The sequence below is a fragment of the Sus scrofa genome, chromosome 4, assembly GCF_000003025.6.
Source record: "Sus scrofa isolate TJ Tabasco breed Duroc chromosome 4, Sscrofa11.1, whole genome shotgun sequence".
NCBI classification, from domain to species: domain Eukaryota; kingdom Metazoa; phylum Chordata; class Mammalia; order Artiodactyla; family Suidae; genus Sus; species Sus scrofa.
The window spans coordinates 37,072,901-37,093,235 of NC_010446.5; the positions used below are offsets into that span (position 1 = coordinate 37,072,901).

A 20,335-nucleotide genomic window follows, 5' to 3' on the forward strand; every position below is an offset into this window, starting at 1 on the left:
GGATCCGGTGTTGCTGCAGCTGTGGAGTATGTCCTGACTTCAGCTCAGGTTTGATCCCTGGCTTGGGAGCTTCCATATGCTGCAGGTGTGGCTGATAAATAAATAAACACCATCTTTAACTAAAACTGTTTCGTAGAAGGGAAGGAAAATGGGATGAGATTTCTTATGTATAGGCTTTTGCATAAAAGTGAGCCTTTTGGAATTGGTTTGGCTTTTATCTTGGGTGTGTGTGTGTCTCTGTACCTGAGTCTGAATCCTGTTCTCTCTTCCAGCTTTTGATCTTCATTAGGGGTCCTTGTAAGTTGACTGTTGATTCAAGTTCATCTGGAAGTGAGGCATGGAAATGTGAGTGAGTGATCTGTATCACCATAAATGATCTACCCAGGCTACTAGGAATTTTAATCATCTGTGACCCTGAAATTAAAGGGGAAAAAAGAGGTTTTTATACTCAAGCAGGAAAACTGTGATACCTTTGTCTGTGTCTGTACCTGTGTAGGTTTGGCCTCACTGTGCCTCAGGCACATGAACTTGGGTTCAACAACAATAAGAAACCTGAAAAAAAAGTTGCTGATGTACAAACCCACTTGACCTTCAATTAGCACCATTTGTGTAGCTGAAGGGGTTTACTCCCCAGGATGTCTGTTAAATTGAAGGACCAAGATTCCCTTACAAGCACCACCTCCTTGAAGTTACTCTCGTGGCGCAGTGGTTAACAAATCCGACTAGGAACCATGATGTTGAGGGTTTGATCCCTGGCCTCCGCTCAGCGGGTTAAGGATCTGGCGTTGCCGTGAGCTGTGGTGTAGGTCGCAGACGCGGCTCGGATCCTGCGTTGCCGTGGCTGTGGTGTAAGTGGGTGGCTACAGTTGCGATTAGACCCCTAGCCTGGGAACCTCCATATGCCGCGGGAGCGGCTCAAGAAAAGGCAAACAAACTAACAAAAAGCCCACTTCCTTGACGGTCTGTCCTAATAATAGCAGAGCCTAGTACATAGTAATTAATGTTGAATATATGTTGAATCAATATTATGTATCTTTTGTGTCCCTATGACTTTCACAGTGCTTGCTGAGATGACTTAAATAATGCAGTATAAATCCAGGTTATTACAACAAAAACCCCTAAGGCACAAGAGACTTTCTTTCACATATCACTTTCCATAACCTTTCAGATGCCTTTCTTTACTTGTCTTTTACCAAAAATCCACACAAATATTTCCATCAAAACTTGCTCAGTTCTGCCCAGCAGGCAGTTGGTTTTGGAGCAGCTGGGTCACATCTTCATGATAGCTTCCACTGCTTGGAATTGGTGTTGATCTGTTTACCTATGTCTCATCTGCTGGGCTGTGAACTCCTGGAACTTGGCAGTCTCGTTACTCAAACAAGCGGCTAGACGTGTAAAGGTAGTCATCATAATAAAAATGTCGGTTTGTGCACATAGTTGGAGCAATCCATGCCCAGGTTGACTTGTGCTGTCTTTGTAGGATACACTTTTTAAAAATTCACATATTGAATCTCTTTGAACTCCCTAATAAGTTCATATCAATCCTGTGTATGAGTAAGGTCAATATCTCCAGTTTACCAAGGAAAGTGACTCGGAAGATCAAGCTTTAAATCCAAGGTTGTACAGGAAAAAGACAAAACTTCAGCTGTGAACGGCGAGAGACGCGCCGGAGGCCTTTTGAACTCTTTCGGCCACCGTCGCGGGATCCTCTCTGCTTCCTTTATCTTTGCGCCTGCGCGGTGCTGGAACCCCGTCCATTTCTCCGTCAGTCTGCAAGGACGTTGTTGTGGAGGTGAGTCCTGTTACTTTTGCGTCTCTCGTTTGGTTTCACCTTATTGCCGCCTCCCGCTGCCGGCCCTTGGTCTGCTTTGGAGTTGAGTCGTGACTCTGCATTTTTGCGGTCGGGAAACTTGGGCCCTCTGGCCCGCTTCAACCCCAGCACGCTCTTGTGGCAGTTTCTGGGGGGAAGTGGGCAGGCGGCGGGGACCCACAGGGGTCAGGTTTGCTCCGGGGGCCTAGAGGAACCGCCGAGCGCTTCGGAGGCGGCCGGCTCGGCCCGGTGTTCGCTGTGTTTTTTTCTCCATTCATTGTGACCTTGGTTGTGTCTTTTGACCTGTCTGATCCCAGTGTTTTCACCCGCAAAAAGGGAGGGTGATTTCTTCCTCATTCTGGCCTGAGGCGTGAGGAGCAACGTCGGCACTCGGCCTGCGTCAGCTTTGCGGTAGCCTTTGTGATTAGAGCTGGGAAGCTGCAGGAGGGCCTCCGTGCCTGTGGCTGGAGGTCAGCGGTGGGCCTCCTGCAGCTTCTCCGCGCGCTCACGGCCTTTGCGCCTCGGCCCCTGCGGCTCACGCAGGAGAGCTCAGAAGCCGGCCCACGCGCCGCGGGTCACAAAGCGGGCCTTGCAGGCCCTGCGGGGGTCCCGGCCGAGTCTTAGCCGTTGACCGCCTGACCTTGAAATAGTTGTGTAATCTTCATGCGTCCCGTTTTTCTCAGTAAAATGGAATAACTGCCCCACAGAGTTGTCTCGAGGGTTAAATAAATGAATTGGTAGTAAATTTATAGAGTAAATGCCAGAAATGTGTTTACACTTATATCAGTCCAGAGCTGCTATTAATTTTTACTGTAGTTGCGGGAGGTTTTTGTCATTTTTCTTCCCTGGCTAGTGTTGGGCCGCGATTGTCTTGATTATTTGATGTTCATTCAGCCGGGGGCGGGGGGTATTGGAGATGAAACTGGCTAAGCCAGCAAAGACCTTAGGCTTTGGGGGCGTAGTCGGTCCGCTCTCCTGCCTGGGCCTCGAGGTGACAAAATGTATTATGCAGAAGCATTCTTTAGGTGTCGTATGTCCTAAGAGTTGTTTCTTATTATTTTAGCTGTCAAGGAGAAAAATTACCATGGCTACTAGTTCTTTGACCAAACCTCAGATGCGTGGCCTTCTGGCCAAGCGTCTGCGATTTCATATTGTTGGAGCATTCATTGTCTCATTGGGGGTTGCAACTTTCTATAAGGTATGTATATTTGATTTTTTTACTTTGTGCTCATGGTCCAAAGATGTGCTTTTAAATTTGAAAATGTATTTTATTTTCATAAAGAGTTTAGAGCTTTTTAAAAGGAATTTCCTCTTTAATGTGCTCTCTTCCTCTTACTCTTTCACTGTTCACCTCAGTGTGACACCTCATATGCCCCGGATGGCTTTTCCTCCATCTTTAAATGAAGCTGTATTAGTTTGCTAGAGCTGCCATAACAAAGTACAACAAACTGGGTGGCTTCCACAAATAGAAGGTTTTTTTTTTGAAGGCTGAAAATCCAAGATCAAGATGTCTCTGGGGTTGATTTCTTCTCAGGCATCTCTCCTTGACTTTGTAGATGGCTGTCTTCCTCTCATCACAGGGTCCTATGTGTGTTAGCATGACTGAATTTTCTCCTCCTGTAAGGATGCTGGTTGTGTTGAATTAGGACCCATCCTAAGGACCTCATTTTAACTTTACCTCCTTAAGGGCCTTAATAATAGGGTTCAAGTTTAAAGGTTAATACAAACTTGGTTTATGTTGTCTTTAGATATTTTTGTGATGATCTGTAAAATAAATCCTAATGTGGTATGCTGCGTTTTAGTTTGCTGTGGCTGAACCAAGAAAGAAGGCATACGCAGATTTCTACAGAAATTATGATTCCATGAAAGATTTTGAGGAGATGAGGAAGGCTGGTATCTTTCAGAGTGCGAAGTGATTTTGGAATGTAAAGGTAATAAGGTTATTTGAAGTTACTGTATTAAATTTTAATTAGGGCAAAATACATAAAATACACCATTTTGCTATCTTAACTGTTTGTAAGTGTACAGTTCAGTGTTGACAAGTACATTTATATTGTTGTATAACCAATCTTCAGAATTCTTTTTCATCATGCAAAACTGACCCTCTGTATCCATTAAATATTTCCGCCTTCCCCGGCAGTCACCATTCTACTTTTTGTCTAGATATCTCATGTAAGTGTAATTATATGTTTTTGTGACTGGCTTATTTCACTTCGTGTAATGTCCTCAAGGTGTGTAAGAAGGCTAAATAATCCATTTTATTTAATCCACATTTTGTTTAATCATCTATTAATGGACACTTGGATTTCCACACTATTGGCTGTTGAACAACTGCTGTGATGTGTGCAGTTATCTCTTTTGATAGGCTGCTTTCAGTACTTTTGAGTATATACCAGAAGTGGAGTTGCTAGATCATATGGTAGTTCTATTTTTAATTTTTTAAGGAACTGGCCTACTATTTTACTAGTGGCTGCATTGGTTTACACTCCACCAGCTTCTGTGTACAAGGGTCCCATTACTCCACACCCTTGAACACTTGTTTTTTTTTTTTTTTTTTTTATTTTCCCACTGTACAGAAAGGGGGTCAGGTTATCCTTAGATGTATACATTGCAGTTACAGTTTTTTCCCCCACCCTTTCTTCTGTTGCGACATGAGTATCTAGACATAGTTCTCAATGCTATTCAGCAGGATCTCCTTGTAAATCTATTCTAGGTTGTGTTTGATAAGCCCAAGCTCCCGATCCCTCCCCCTCCCTCCCCCTCCCATCAGGCAACCACAAGTCTCTTCTCCAAGTCCATGATTTTCTTTTCTGAGGAGATGTTCATTTGTGCTGGATATTAGATTCCAGTTATAAGTGATATCATATGGTATTTGTCTTTGTCTTTCTGGCTCATTTCACTCAGTATGAGATTCTCTAGTTCCATCCATGTTGCTGCAAATGGCATGATGTCATCCTTTTTCATGGCTGAGTAGTATTCCATTGTGTATATATACCACATCTTCCGAATCCAGTCATCTCTTGATGGACATTTGGATTGTTTCCATGTCCTGGCTATTGTGAATAGTGCTGCAATGAACATGCAGGTGCACGTGTCTCTTTTAAGTAGAGGTTTGTCCGGCTAGATGCCCAAGAGTGGGATTGCAGGGTCATATGGAAGTTCTATGTATAGATTTCTAAGGTATCTCCACACTGTTCTCCATAGTGGCTGTACCAGTTTACATTCCCACCAGCAGTGCAGGAGGGTTCCCTTTTCTCCACAGCCCCTCCAGCACTTGTTATTTGTGGATTTATTAATGATGGCCATTCTGACTGGTGTGAGGTGGTATCTCATGGTAGTTTTGATTTGCATTTCTCTTATAATCAGCGATGTTGAGCATTTTTTCATGTGTTTGTTGGCCATCTGTATATCTTCCTTGGAGAAATGTCTATTCAGGTCTTTTGCCCATTTTTCCATTGATTGATTGGTTTTTTTGCTGTTGGGTTGTATAAGTTGCTTATATATTCTAGAGATTAAGCCCTTGTCAGTTGCATCATTTGAAACTATTTTCTGCCATTTTGTAAGTTGTCTTTTTGTTTTCTTTTGGGTTTCCTTTGCTGTGCAAAAGCTTGTCAGTTTGATAAGGTCCCATGGGTTTATTTTTGCTCTAATTTCTATTGCTTTGGGAGACTGACCTGAGAAAATATTCATGATGTTGATGTCAGAGAGTGTTTTGCCTGTGTTTTCTTCTAGGAGTTTGATGGTGTCCTGTCGTATATTTAAGTCTTTCAGCCATTTGGAGTTTATTTTTGTGCATGGTGTGAGGGTGTGTTCTAGTTTCATTCCTTTGCATGCAGCTGTCCAGGTTTCCCAGCAATGCTTGCTGAATAGACTTTCCTTTTCCCATTTTATGTTCTTGCCTCCCTTGTCAAAGATTAATTGACCATAGGTGTCAGGGTTTATTTCCGGATTCTCTATCCTGTTCCATTGGTCTGTCTGTCTGTTTTGATACCAGTACCACACTGTTTTGGTGAGTGTGGCTTTGTAGTATTTCTTGAAGTCTGGGAGAGTTATGCCTCCTGCTTGGTTTTTGTTCCTCAGGATTGCTTTGGCGATTCTGGGTCTTTTGTGGTTCCATATAAATGTTTGGATTGTTTGTTCTAGTTCTGTGAAAAATGTCATGGGTAATTTGATAGAGATTGCATTGAATCTGTAGATTGCTTTGGGTAGGATGGCCATTTTCACAATATTGATTTTTCCAATCCGGGAACATGGAATATCTTTCCATTTCTTTACATCTTCTTTGATTTCTTTGATTAAAGTTTTATAGTTCTCGGCATATAGGTCCTTTACCTCTTTGGTCAGGTGTATTCCGAGGTATTTGATTTTGTATGGTACAATTTTAAAAGGTATCGTATTTTTGTATTCCTTTTCTAATGTTTCATTGCTGGTATACAGAAATGCAACTGACTTCTGAATGTTCATCTTATATCCTGCCACTTTGCTGAATTTATTAATCAGTTCAAGGAGTTTTGGGGTTGAGTCCTTAGGGTTTTCTAGGTATAGTATCATGTCATCTGCATACAGTGACAGTTTGATCTCTTCTCTTCCTATATGGATGCCTTTTATTTCTTTTGTTTGTCTAATTGCTGTGGCTAGGACTTCCAAAACGATGTTGAAGAGCAGTGGTGAGAGTGGGCATCCCTGTCTTGTTCCAGATTTGAGTGAGAAGGCTTTCAGTTTTTCCCCATTGAGGATTATATTTGCTGTGGGTTTATCATAAATGGCTTTGATTATATTCAGGAATGTTCCTTCTATACCCACTTTGGCGAGGGTCTTGATCATGAATGGATGTTGAACTTTGTCAAATGCTTTTTCTGCGTCTATTGAGATGATCATATGGTTTTTGACCTTTTTTTTGTTAATGTGGTGTATGATGCTGATTGATTTGCGTATGTTGAACCATACTTGTGAACCTGGGATGAACCCAACCTGGTCATGGTGTATAATTTTTTTGATATGTTGTTGGATTCGGTTGGCTAAGATTTTGTTGAGAATTTTTGCATCTATATTCATCAATGATATTGAGCGATAGTTTTCTTTTTTGGTGGTATCTCTGCCTGGTTTTGGAATGAGGGTGATGGTGGCCTCATAGAATGTCTTTGGGAGTATTCCTTCTTCTTCAACCTTTTAAAAGAGTTTAAGGAGGATGGGCACCAATTCCTCTTTATATGTTTGATAGAATTCACCTGTGAAGCCATCTGGTCCTGGACTTTTATTTGTAGGGAGTGATTTTATGACCTCTTCAATTTCATTTCTAGTGATCGGTCTGTTCAATTGGTCTGTTTCTGCTTGATTCAGTTTTGGCAGGTTGTAAGATTCTAGAAAATTGTGCATTTCTTCCAGATTGTCCAACTTGTTGCCATACAGTTGTTCATAGTATTCTCTTATGGTTTTTTGTATTTCTGCTGTATCCGTTGTGATTTCTCCTTTTTCATTTATAATTTTGGTGATTTGGGTTCTTTCTCTCCTCTTTTTAGTGAGTCTGGCCAGGGGTTTGTCAATTTTGTTCACCTTTTCAAAGAACCAGCTCTTGGTTTTATTAATTTTCTCTGTTGTTTTTTGAGTCTCTATTTTATTGATTTCTTCTTTGATCTTTATAATTTCCTTCCTTCTGCTGACTTTAGGACTTCTTTGTTCTTTTTCTAATTCGTTTAGGTGGAGGGTTAAGTTGTCAATTTGGGATCTTTCTTCTTTTTTGAGAAAGGCCTGGATTGCTATAAATTTCTCTCTGAGCACTGCTTTCGCAGCATCCCATAGATTTTGAGAGGTTGTGTCTTCATTATCATTTGTTTCAAGGTAGTTTTTAATTTCCTTCTTGATTTCCTCATTGACCCATTGGTTTTTGAGTAGCATGTTGTTGAGTCTCCATGTAGTAGGTTTTTTCTCTTTGCTTTTCCCATGGTTGATTTCTAATTTCATGGCATTGTGGTCAGAGAAGATACTTGAGATAATTTCTACGCTCCTAAATTTATTGAGATTCGCTTTGTGTCCCAATATGTGGTCGATTCTTGAGAATGTTCCATGAGCATTTGAGAAGAATGTGTATTCTGATTTTTTTGGATGTAGTGTCCTGAAGATATCAATGAAGTCTAACTTTTCTATTGTTTCCTTTAGGATCTCTGTTGCTTTATTGGTTTTCTGTCTAGAGGATCTGTCCATTGATGTGAGGGGGGTATTTAGGTCTCCTACTATGATTGTATTCTCATCAATATCTCCCTTTATGTCTGTTAATATTTGTTGTATGTATCTGGGTGCTCCTATATTTGGGGCATATATGTTGATGATAGTAACATCCTCTCCTTGGATGGATCCCTTAATCATTAAATAGTGTCCTTCTTTGTCTTTCTTTATGTCTTTTGTTTTAAAGTCTATTTTGTCTGATATGAGCATTGCGACTCCTGCTTTTCTGTCATGTCTATTGGCGTGAAATATTTTTCCCCACCCTTTCACTTTCAATCTATATGTATCTTTTGTCCTAAGGTGAGTTTCTTGTAGGCAGCATATTGAAGGTTTTTGCCTTTTTATCCACTCAGCCACCCTGTGTCTTTTGATTGGGGCATTCAGTCCATTGACATTTAAGGTGATAATTGATAGATGGTTATTTATTGCCATTTGAACCTCGTGTTCCAGTTGATTCTATGGTTCTCCATTCTTCCTTTCTTTTTTTTTTTTTTTTGGTTGGATGGTCTCCTGTTATTATCTGCTTGAGTGTATTTTTTTTTTTTTCATTTTTTGCAGATGCAATATTTGCTTTTGGCTGAACACTTGTTTTTTATTGTTGTTGTTTTTTAAATGGGAACACCTGCTGCATATGGAAGTTCCCAGGCTAGGGGTTGAATCAGAGCTGCAGCTGCTGGCCTATGCCACAGGCCACAGCCTTAGCAGTGCTGGATCCCAGCGCATTTTCTACCTGTGCCACAGCTTGTGGCAATGCCAGGTCCTTAATTCACTGAGCCAGGCCAGGGATCGAATCCACATCCTCACAGAGCCCATGTCTGGTTCTTAACCTGCTGAGGCACAATGGAAAATCCTTGTTTTCTTTTTTTGATAGTAGCCATTCTAATAATTGTGAGGTGTTATTTTGGTTTTCATTTGCATCTCTGTAGTTCTGTAATGTTAATGATGTTGAAAATCTTTTCCTGTGCTTGTTGACTGTTTGTGTATCTTTGGAGAAATGTCTGTTCAAATAAGTCCGTTGCCTGCTTTTAATTAGATTACTTTTTGTTGAGTTTTAGGAGTTCTTTAAAACCCCCTATCAGTCACGATTTAGGTATTTTCTTCTAGTCTATAGATTGCATTTATGGTATACTTTGACGCACAGACTTTTAAAATTTTGATGAAGTGTAATTTATGTAATTTTTCTTTTATTGCCTATGCTTTGGATGTCATATCTAAGAAAGCATTGACAAGTCCATTATCATTATGTTTTCTTTTTTCTTTTCTTTTCCTTTCCTTTTTTTTTTTGTCTGGGCCTTACCCGTGGCATGTGGAGGTTCTCAGGCTAGGGGTTGAATCGGAGCTGTAGCTGCCAGCCTACGCCAGAGCCACAGCAACTCGGGATCTGAGCCACATCTGCGACCTACACCATAGCTCGTGGCAATGACGGATCCTTAACCCACTGAGTGAGGCCAGGGATCAAACCTGAAACCTCGTGGTTCTTAGTCAGATTTGTTAACTACTGAGCCATGACGGGAACGCCCATTGTCATTATGTTTTCTGCCAAAGTTTTTCTTAAAATTATTATTATTATTATTATTGATTTACAATGTTTCTTCAAGTTCTGTTGTACAACAAAGTGACCCAAATCACACACATTTCCCCTGTGCTGTACGGTGAGATCCCATTGCCCATCCATTCCAGATATAACAGTTTGCATCCCCAAAACCCCCAAAATACCCATTCCCTCCCATCCCTCCCCGCCGGATACCCAAGACTACTCTTCTTGGCCATGCTTTGTTTCTGCTTTTTGTGTGTTGTTTTTAGATAGGATCATTTGTTCCATATTTGAGATTTCACAAATAAATGATATTGTATGGTATTTATCTTTTTCTTTCTGGCTTACTTCACTTAATATGAGTCTCTAGCTCCAGCCATGTTGCTGCAAATGGCATTAATTTGTCTTTTTTATGGCTGAGTAATATTCCATTGTATATATGTACCACATCTTAATCCATTCGTCTGTTGATGGACATTTAGGTTGTTTCCATGTCTTGTCTCCCAAAAGTTTTATCGTTTTAGTTCTTACCTTTAAGACGAACTGTTTTAGTTTTTGGATATGATGTTAAGAGAAGGGTCTGCTTCATTCTTTTGCATGTGAGTGTCTGGTTTTCCCAAGACCACTTGTTGAAAAAGACCATCCTTTTCGTGTTAGATGGTCTTGGCACCTTTGCGCATTTTTGTTTTTTTACTATATGTGTGAGGGTTTATTTTGGCTCTGTTGCACTGGTTTATATTTCTGTCTTTATGCCAGTGCTACACTGTTTTGATTACTGTAGCTTTATAGTAGTTTTGAAGTTGAGAAGTGTTAGTCCTTCAAATTTGTTTTCTTTTTCAAGATTGTTTTGGTTATTCAGGGGTTCTTTGATAGCCTGTATGAATTTTAGGATGGATTTTTCTATTTATGCAAAAATCCCATGGGGATTTTGGTAGGGATTGCATTACGTTACAGATTACTTTGGGTAGAATGGACGTCCTAGTTATAAGTATTGAACACAGGATGTCTTCTGTTTAATTCAGCAATGTTTTGTACTTCTCAGAATACAGGTCTTTTGCCTCCTTGGTGAAGAATTGTATTTTTTAAATGTTAATGTAATTGGGATTATTTTCTTAATTTTTTTTCTGATTATTCATTGTTAGGGTATAGAAACACGATTGATTTTTGTGTGTTGATTGTGTAATCTGCGGCTTTGCTGAGTTAGAAGAAGTTGTTAAAATAGTGTGTGCATGTGTGTAATCTTTGGGTTTTCACTGTATGAGAATATAAGATAAGGTCGTCTGCAGAAATAGTTTTGCTTTCCAGTTTGGATATCTTTTCTTTTTCTTGCCTAATTGCTCTGGTTGGGACTTTTTGAGTAGAAGTGATCAGAACATCATATTCCCCCCTAATCTTAGAGGTGCTTTTAAGTTTTTCAACATCGAGTATGATAGTAGCTGTGGATTTCTCATGTATCACTTTATGTTGAAGTAGTTTCTTTCTATTCCATATTTATTTTCTTTATCATGAAAAGGAATTGGTCAAATGCTTTTTCTAAATCAGTTGAGATGCTCATGTGGCTTTTTTGTCCTCCTGTGGTGTATTATGTATGATTTTCATATGTTGAATCATTCTTGGTCGTGGTGTGTAATCCTTTTAATGAGCTGTTAAATTGCTAGTATTTTATAAAGGATTTTCGCATCTATTAGGGACATTGCTGTGTAGTTTTCTTACTTGTCTGGCTGTGATATCAGGGTAATGTTGGTCTTATGGAATATTTCATATTCTTAAATGAGATGGTCAGTCAGATGTGACCCTAAGAGACACAGGAGAGGCTCAGGAAAACACGGTAGGGGCAATCTCTTCCCCCGTACAGAAATGTTTAAGATGTCTTAATACAAAGAAAATAAAAAATAGTGAATTATGAGATGTTTCTCCCCTTTCCCCTCCCCTCTTCAGTTTTGGGACGAGCTTGAGGGGATTGGTGTTTTAAATGTTTGGTAGAATTTACCTGTGAAGCCATCTGATCCTGGGCTTTTTTGTTGGGAGATTTTTGATGGGTGATTCATTCTCCTTAGTTATAAGTCTATTTATATTATTTATTTCTTATTTCTTGGTAGATTGTGTGTTCATAGGAATTATTCCATTTTGTGTGGGTTACCTAATTTGGTGACATGATTGTTTACAGTATTCCTTCATAATAGTTCCTATTTCCTGTGTAAAATCAGTTGGAATATCCCTTCTTTCATTTCTGTTTTTAGTTGAGTCTTTTTTTCATAGTCTGACTATATGTTTTATATTGCTGATCTTTGCAGATAACCAGCTCTTGGAGTTCCCGTCGTGGCGCAGTGGTTAACGAATCCGACTAGGAACCATGAGGTTGCGGGTTAAGTCCCTGCCCTTGCTCAGTGGGTTAACGATCTGGCGTTGCCGTGAGCTGTGGTGTAGGTTGCAGACACGGCTCAGATCCTGCGTTGCTGTGGCTCTGGCATAGGCTGGTGGCTACAGCTCCGATTCGACCCCTAGCCTGGGAACCTCCATATGCTGCGGGAGTGGCCCAAGAAATGCCAAAAAGACCAAAAAAAAAAACCAGCTCTTGATTTTTTTTAATTGAAGTATAGTTGACTTATAATCCTGTGCCAATTTCTGCTGTACAGCAGAGTGACTTAGTCATACATGTATATACATTCTTTTTTTATATTATTTTCTGTCATGGTCTATCCTAGGAGATTGGATATATTTCCCTGTGCTATGTAGGACTTTATTATTTATCCATTCTACATGTAATAGTTTGTGTTTACTAAGCCCAAACTTTCAGTCCATCCCACTCCCTCTCCTCTCCTTGGCAGCCACAAGGCTTGTCCTCTATGTCTGTAAGTCTGTTTTCTGTTTTGAGATAGGTTCATTTGGGCCATATCTTAGATTCTATATATAAGTGATATCATATGTATTTATATTCTCTTTCTGACTGACCTCAGTTAGTATGAGAATCTCTAGTTGTATCCATGTTGCTGCAAATGGCACTATTTTGTTTTTTTATGGCTGAGTCGTATTCTGTTGTATGTATGTACTACATCTCAATCCATTCATCTGTCGATAGACACTGAGGTTGTTTCCATGTCTTGGCTATTGTGAATGGTGGTGCAGTGAACATAAGGGTGCATGTGTTTTTTTGAATTACAGGTTTGGTTGGATATAGACCCAGGAATGGGATTGTTCAATCATATGATACTTCTGTTTTTAGTTTTCTGGGGAGCTTTCATACTGTTTTCCATAGTGGTTGTACCAATTTACATTCTTACGAACAGTGTAGAAATGTTCGCTTTTCTCCACACCCTCTCCAGCCAAGTTCTTGATTTTGTTGATTTATCTATTGTTTCTCTATTCCCTATTTTATCTCTAATCTGTATTTCTTGCTAGTTTTGGTTTAGTTCCCTTTTCTTTTTCTAGCTTTTTAAGGTGTAAACGTATGTAGTTGATTGATTTTTTTTTTTTTAATTTCTTTGACCCATGGTTGTTAGACAGTATGTTGTTTAATTTCAGTGCATTTATGGTGTAGTCTTTAAACATTTTTTTCTTATTTTACGGCCTAACATGGAAATTGTTCCATATGTACTTGAGAAAATTGTGTAGTCTTATACTGTTAGGTAGAATGTTCTGTATCTGTGTATTAGATGTGACTGGTCTTTAGTGTTCAAATCCTTATTTTCTTAATGATCATCTCTCTAGTTCTTATAGCCATTGAAAGTATAAGTACTATTATAATTTATTTCAAATTGCTAACAACTTAAGTCACATTCAAAAGTTCTCTTACAACTGTGCTCTCCTACTTTACTTTTTTTTTTTTTTTTTTTTTTTGCCTTTTAGAGCCGCATCCACAGCATAAGGAGGTTCCCAGGCTAGGGGTCTAATCAGAGCTGGAGCTGCTGGCCTGCACCACAGCCAGAGCAACACAAGATCCAAGCCGAGTCTGCGACCTATACCACAGCTCACAGCAGTGCCGGATCCTTAACCCACTGGGCAAGACCAGGGATTGAACCCGCAACCTCATGGTTTCTAGTCAGATTCATTTCCGCTGTGTCACAACGGGAGCTCCCTACTTTAATGTCACAGATTCTATTTTTAAATATCGTGTACCCAGTAACATAGATTTCTAGTGTTTTGTCTTTTTCTTTCCTTTTTCTTTTTTCTTTTTAGGGCCATACCTTCAGCATATGGAAGCTACCATACTAGGGGTTCAGTTGAAGTTGTAGCTGCCTACACTGCAGCAATGCAGGATCTGAGCTGCCTCTGCAGCCTGTACCACAGCTCACGGCAACACCGGATCCTTAGTCCACTGAGCAACACCAGGGATTGAATCTGCGTCCTCATGGATACTAGTTGGGTTTGTTACTGCTGAGCCACAATGGGAACTCTGCTTTGGTCTTTTAAATCCTACAAAATTAAAAGTGGAGATAGGGAAACAAAAATAACATCGTCTTTTATATTTACGTACTTACCTTTGCCAGAGAACTTCTTTTCTTTGAGTTACTGTCTCCTGTACTTTTGTTTCAACTTGAACTCTCACTGCAGCTGTAGTAGTAATGAACTCTTTATCCTTTCGCTTTTGTTTATCTAGGAATATCTTAATTTCTTCCTGATTTTGGAAGGACATGTTTGCTGGATACAGTATTTTTCTGTGTGTGTGAGCACTTTAAATTTACCACCTGAGAGTCTTGTGACCTTCAAGGTTTCTCCCTTGTAGGTGATGAATCGTTTTTTTGAAGGGGCTGCTTTCAAGATCCATTTTCTTTGGGTTTTGACAGTTGGATTATAATAGTCTTGGTGTGGGTCTCTGGTTCGTTTACTTTCAAGTAACACCTTGTATTTGGGAAGTTTTTGGCCCTTGTTTCTTCCAATAAACTCTCTGCCCCTTCTTTTTGATGGTGTCTCATGAGTCCTTTAAACTCTGTCACTGTTCTCATCAGTGCTCTGAGACAAAGATTGAACCAGTCCCTTGGGAAGCCCTCAAAGACAAACCAGAACATTGTGCGGGGTCTACTCTTTTCCATCTGTCTTGAGGGAGGAGCCAGGAATTGGTCACTTTCCTCATGACCACACTGCTGCATTGAGGCAGGGGTGGGGTAAGGTTGGAGGAAAATTGCACAAAATAGCCTGCCATTTTGTGTGCAGCTTTTTCTTATTGAGGTGTTAGCTTGGTTGCTGCTTAACTGATTTCTACAGTTCTCACAAAGACACTTTGCTCCATGTGTTGTTGCTTTTTGTCTGAGGGAGTAGGGGTATGGGAGCTTCCTAAGTGTACCGTCTTGCTGACAGAAGCTAATTTTCATGTTCAGAATCATTTTGCAAGTTATGCTGGTATTGCTGTATCGGCATTAGGCAAACCACACTTTTAGAAGTGTTTTAAAAAACAAGTTTTTGACACCTTTTATAGTTAAGTTGCATGTCCATAGATGACTTGGAGTCTTTCCCGAGGTATTCTGGTTTGGTTGGTCATGGCCACAAGGTCCTTTGCCTCATGGACAGTGTGAATTCAGGTTCTTTGTCCTGTGTGCTGATGAAAGGTCATCTGTTAAATTGATTGGAAAGCATGAGTCCAGTACCTGCCTGATAGAACTGTTCATACTCTGGAATCTTGTCACTCACATATTTACCTTGATTCAAGCTCAAAAAAGTAAGAACAGTTCAGGCAGAGTTAAAGATCCTGTCTGTCACCCTGGTGTGAGTTTGATGTGGCAAGGGGAATGTGAATCTATTTTTTTTAGGCACTCTTCCCGAGTGAGCATTCCTGCCATATTATGTGTGTGCGCGCGAGAGTGTTGGTGATCTTTTCTCCAGATCTGGTGTGTTGGGGAGACCTGCTGTACTGGACTCAGATTAGTTTTCCAAAAGACTCAAGGATAATTTTGCATATAAGTAACTTTTTCCTGATACGGAATTCAATACTTTTACATTCCACTTCTGTAGTTTATCTTAAGGAAGTTTCTGAATTGCAGATAGTGATATATGCATCAAGTAGCCACAGTGTAATATATAATAATAGAAAAACAACTTTATATTTCCAGTGGTTGGAAAATTGATGAGTACAACTTTTGTGCCAGAGACTGTTAAGTCTATTAGAAATTGCACAGTAACACATTAATAAAAATAGAAAATTAAGAATGTTTTATGTAAAGGGTGATCTATGTTAAGCAAAAAAATGGCCAGAAAAAAGGCTAAAGGTAAAACGATAATAGAAAATATTAGGGGTTCTGTGTGGAATCTTAACATTGCTGTTTTCTTGTACCTTTGAAACTTTTAAAACTTCCACAGTGAATGTGCATTTCATAATCAAGTGTTAACAGGCTGATTTTTTTTTTAATACTTGTTTTTCTACCTTTTACTTACATAAGAAGCTATTTTGTAAAAATCAGTAAGAGGACCAGAAATGGAGACAGAAATAGAAATGTTTAGAACAGATGAACTGCTGCTTTTTAAGAATAGCATGGGTATGAGAAGGAATGGAGGGAGGTGGACTTGAAGAAAAAAAAAAAAAAGAATTTGGTAAATGAAAGCAAAGAAACCTCAGAGTAAGGTGTGTGTGCACCCAATGGAAAAGAGGGGGGTCAGGGAGCATGTGGGAGAACGGACCTGGCGTCCAGGCAGCCTGAACCACGCTGCTCCTGGGCTTAAAGGGATTGATCAAAGTGTGGACTCCCCAGGTAGCAGGAGCTCAGGGGATCTTCAGGGTGGTGACGTGTTAGGAAAATGATTGTTACTAACTTTGCCACTCTGTTTTTCTCCACAGAATTTCTTTGGGTTGAGTTCCATGGAAGTTTGTCACTTAACCATTTTCCTGAACTGTGAAACTATGAGCTCCAAGTATCTGGGCTAAGAAGTAGTTTCTCTTGATAAATAAACAGTTAACAAATACTGTGAATACTGGTGTCTTTGCTCACGTATTCTCACTAATACATATAGTTCAGGGTACTTGCATTAGAATTGGTTGGGGATTTTTAACTATGAATCTTACGAAGATAACTTGATGCTAATATTTCTTAAATTTCATTGTTTTAGGACATTTTTGATTCCTCTCACATTTTGTCTATTTCACTGAGGTACTGCCTGGGCCGTGGATTTAAGGGGTCTGCATGAGCCTACGTGAATACTAGAATGTGGGCTCTTAAAAGGAAACAGAGACTGTCTTTCCAGTAAAATGTCTTTGGACTTCATTGTCATTGTCTGGTAGTCCTGCTGGCTCCAACCCCTGGATAGATGTCATAATAGGTAATTGAAATTTAAGGGCTTTTACTCAGCACTGCTTTATTGAAGACCTAATTGTATGTATGTGCAATATGGAATACATGTCTAGTCCAGGAAAGGTCCATGTTACTTTAATGGGACTTGAGTAATGTCTGCTAATTTACACTGTGGCAGCTTTTTTCAGAGGAGGTCTTAGAGGACTTTTCTCCCCTTTAATAATGATGTTTTTGTTGTGGTCAAAGTGATACTACGGAGAGCTATAAGAATTAAGTGTATTTTAGCCAAAGCTAAATTAATCACTAGTTCTTTTTATTAGGTTAACAAAAATTATTTCTTTTTAAATCATGCAAAATTTTGGGCCCCATAACATAAACTGTAATAACACCCCCCTTCCTCCCTCACCAGGTATTAGTGAGAACCTGCATTTTTAAGAACTGGTGACCATATACATCTATTTGTGATCAGTAATTCAAGGATTGCTTTTATTTTAAACAATTTTATATAACAATTCTTAGTAGTATGCAAAATTACCATAAAAGATACAAGACTAAGTACATATTTACATCTTAAAAATAGTTACTCTTGAGTTTGACCAAACTGTCACTTTCCTGAATGATTATGATACAACGAAGTAATGGTGAAACCATTTTTTTTCATATTCAGCCAGAATTGTCCAACTATGCAGTGACTTCTTACGACCAATAACGTGAGGCTTAAGTTAAAGAAGGCATTTGAATTTTCTTAACCTCTCACAATTGTAGGTATCAGGTTGTAGGCCCAAGTTTGGATGTAATGAGTGAAAATGTGTTTTAATCTGGAGTATGAGATATTTACTGAATTTTTAAAGGTGGTACCTGTCACCCAGCCAACTCCATCTTTAAATATAAAAGAATATCAAATACTGGGAATATCTTTATGCTTGATCAAGTCAAGTCAACAAAAGAAACTTACTTGGACAGGTTCATTGTCAAGGTTAATGTTGGGGTTCTTGGTTCTACCAGTACATCAGGGCCAAAGAGTCCTGCCACAAGAGAGTATCAGAGGGAGTTCCCCAGTAGTATTTTGCTTATGGAACTAAAGAAACTCACCTGAGCACTTTGGGTCTGTTTTTTATCTGTAGACATAGATTCTCTAAGCTTGCCTAGTAAAACAAACTTTTTCCAAAAGGTACCTGGACAGTCATGAGAATGTTTTGTAAACTTTGATAAAATGTACTGTTTAAAGAAAGGATACAAATGGGGGCTTTCACTGAAAGAAACAACATCACATTTAAGGAACACATTTAACAAGGTAAATAATAATATACTAAGCGTTTGATTTCATTTCAAGAATTTCAGCGTTTGCAGATAAGGGTGTTAGGCAAAAGACGCCTCGGCCTAAAAACGGATGCAACTGGGGATAAAGTTTTAGCCTGTCTCCATTCCAAGGCCTTACCACGTTTTGTTAGAGGTTTCCAGATCATAATTATAGTCAAATTTTTAACAAATATGTAACAAATACGTAGATAATGCATTCCTTTTCCTATTATAAAGACATAATAATAGGATTCTGTTCATTGTCCCCAAATAGGAAAAAGGGCTTTTTTGTATCACTGCATTTTAAAGAATATTAGTTCTAGGGAAAAGGAATAGTCTGAATTAGTTTTAGAAGGTGTTAGAAAATTAATTCTAGCACAGTGTTGGTTTTGCGTCCATATTAGATGTTAGAGCTCATTAGATGGCTTTTTCAAAAACTGCACAAGCAGGAATCAGTGCCTCAGAGGCGGCTCAAGGGAACCCTTTCCTCAGGGCTTTATTTTTCACCATGGTAAATTTACTAATGAAGACTTGGGCAAAAGGTGGGTCGACCATATAGTGGTAGGTTTTCACAGTGGAGGGTAGAGGTTCCACAGCCACCACGGGGCATGGTGTCTGCACAAAAGAACAGCTGGGGGCCAGGTGACAAGAGGTCTTTGTGATGTAGTCCACAAGTCTGTTATACTGCTGCTCTGACAGTCTCTCTCGAGTACCATCCACCTGTGATCCAAAAAGAATGATTTTTTTTAGTTCCCAAAGCTTCATAAAGAAGACCTCATAACAGAATCCTGCCTTCTCTTGCCTTGGATACATTGTATGTTGTGCCTTTTAGGTTCTCTAATAAAGCCACTGAATAAGTTTTTGGTGTGTAAAAAAACTCCCATGTTTTGAAGTTGACGATTTGGTAATATTTTATTCATTAACTCTTAAGACATCTGTCACTGCTCTTTACTAGCTTAGTCCAGGAACAAAGGAGAAAAGTGTCTTTCCTCTGGTCGACTCTAATCAGCGCTAAACTCCATACCCTGAGATAAAAGCTCTGCTTGCTTGTTTCTGCAAACCTCTCCAGACAGAACCTCTTTAGTTTGACAGAAACGTGGAAAAGAGCACCTCTTTCAAACCAGTGGCTTTGGACAGAGCATTAAAAAAAAATAAATACCTTTTGAACTGTAACATTTTCTGCTTTAATAAATTGTAGGATTTAAGGCCAGAGAAAATAAAAAAGCTGGGCAGAGGAAGGGGAAATTTTTATGGAAAAGAGGGAGGATGCAAAGTACATTTATGGTTCATAAAAGTCTGGCTCATCTTCAGTGGAACTCAAGCAGGAGAACTGAGATATATTACCTAAGTTCTTAGGAGAGATTTTCTGAGAAAGCACCCATCAAAGGCAAGTGGAGCTATAAATTCCTCCCATCCTGAAATTCTGTGGCTTCTACTGTAAATCAAGTGCGGTGGGACGTTTCCAAAGTAAGCTGCTGATCTGTGGGAATCAGGTAGCCACTGACCTTTCAGTGGTCTTACCTACCAAATGCTGGCAAGACCACTCTGGAAGAATCACACATTTCAATGAGGGCTTCTTCGTGCTTGAAATAGAAATGTAAAGAATTTTTCTCTCTCTCTCTGTGTAGGGCACCAAGGTAGTGTAGCCAGGGGTGTCCTAAAAGCTGCAGGACGCCAGTGGGGTGGGAAGGAGGGAGAGAGGTCTGCCTGCCAGAGCAAGAAGTCGGACATCTATTAAGAGTTCAGCCTCATGTTTTTAAGTTTGGGAAAGAAAATAGCGGCCCCCAAAGATTCACTGACAGATGAAAGCTCTGCACCACCAGGCAATAGCCAGAGCTCTGATATCATTTGATGGGGTCAGAGTTCGGCTGGACCGCTTTGAATACACAGAAAGTCTTAATTGCTCCTCCTGAACAGCAGCACAGGAAAACCCGTGTTGTGAAAGGAACATGGCCAAGGCATAAATTGACCTTCTGACTCATTTTGAGCTGCTCATAAGGGATTTCAATAAAGTGCCAGGCATATTAGGCAAGTATTAGCCGAAAAATGGCTGCATTTAACTAAGCAAAGCAAATGCTGATTTTTAAGGATCAATCCTGCCATATTTGAACATACCAAATGATGTCATCTATAAGTTAATTCCTTTCAAAATTCACACAAGCTGTGTTTCCTAGCATCTAGAGCAAAATCCTAGAAAAGCCATTTTATGTCAAGATCTTAAAATACTGTTCTCTATACTGTTCTCTGGTTTTC

The 20,335-nt window shown here is 39.6% G+C and overlaps 2 protein-coding genes across 12 annotated transcripts in view; one reads left to right on the forward strand and one right to left on the reverse strand.

Moving 5' to 3' along the window:
- COX6C (protein) lies at positions 1,719 to 16,464 on the forward strand. 2 transcript variants are annotated; one of them, NM_001097473.2, is made up of 4 exons: positions 1,719 to 1,792; positions 2,874 to 3,008; positions 3,613 to 3,741; positions 16,333 to 16,464. In NM_001097473.2, exons 2-3 carry the CDS (start codon positions 2,895 to 2,897, stop codon positions 3,724 to 3,726), a joined length of 228 nt encoding a protein of 75 aa, NP_001090942.2. In that variant the 5' UTR covers positions 1,719 to 1,792; positions 2,874 to 2,894; the 3' UTR covers positions 3,727 to 3,741; positions 16,333 to 16,464. The 2 variants fall into 2 exon arrangements, with proteins under 2 accessions (NP_001090942.2, XP_013852024.1); XM_013996570.1 differs by lacking the exon at positions 1,719 to 1,792 and adding an exon at positions 1,822 to 1,873.
- Positions 13,029 to 20,335, reverse strand: part of VPS13B (vacuolar protein sorting 13 homolog B) — a 735,231-nt gene continuing 727,924 nt past the window's right edge. For 5 of the 10 annotated variants that reach the window (XM_021090606.1, XM_021090607.1, XM_021090603.1 and 2 more), the window contains one exon: positions 13,029 to 18,802. In XM_021090606.1, coding sequence (XP_020946265.1) covers positions 18,554 to 18,802 — 249 coding nt within the window. In that variant the 3' untranslated portion in view covers positions 13,029 to 18,553. The remainder of the gene's footprint in view (positions 18,803 to 20,335) is intronic. The other 5 variants (XM_021090604.1, XM_021090602.1, XM_021090605.1 and 2 more) reach the window with 1 other exon arrangement.

What these genes read in the sequence shown, in the direction of transcription:
- COX6C (NM_001097473.2), top strand. Translation starts at nt 2,895, where the DNA reads ATGGCTACTAGTTCTTTGACCAAACCTCAGATGCGTGGCCTTCTGGCC. An exon ending in GGGTTGCAACTTTCTATAAG is followed by an intron (nt 3,009 to 3,612) that starts GTATGTATATTT and finishes GCTGCGTTTTAG; the next exon opens with TTTGCTGTGGCTGAACCAAG.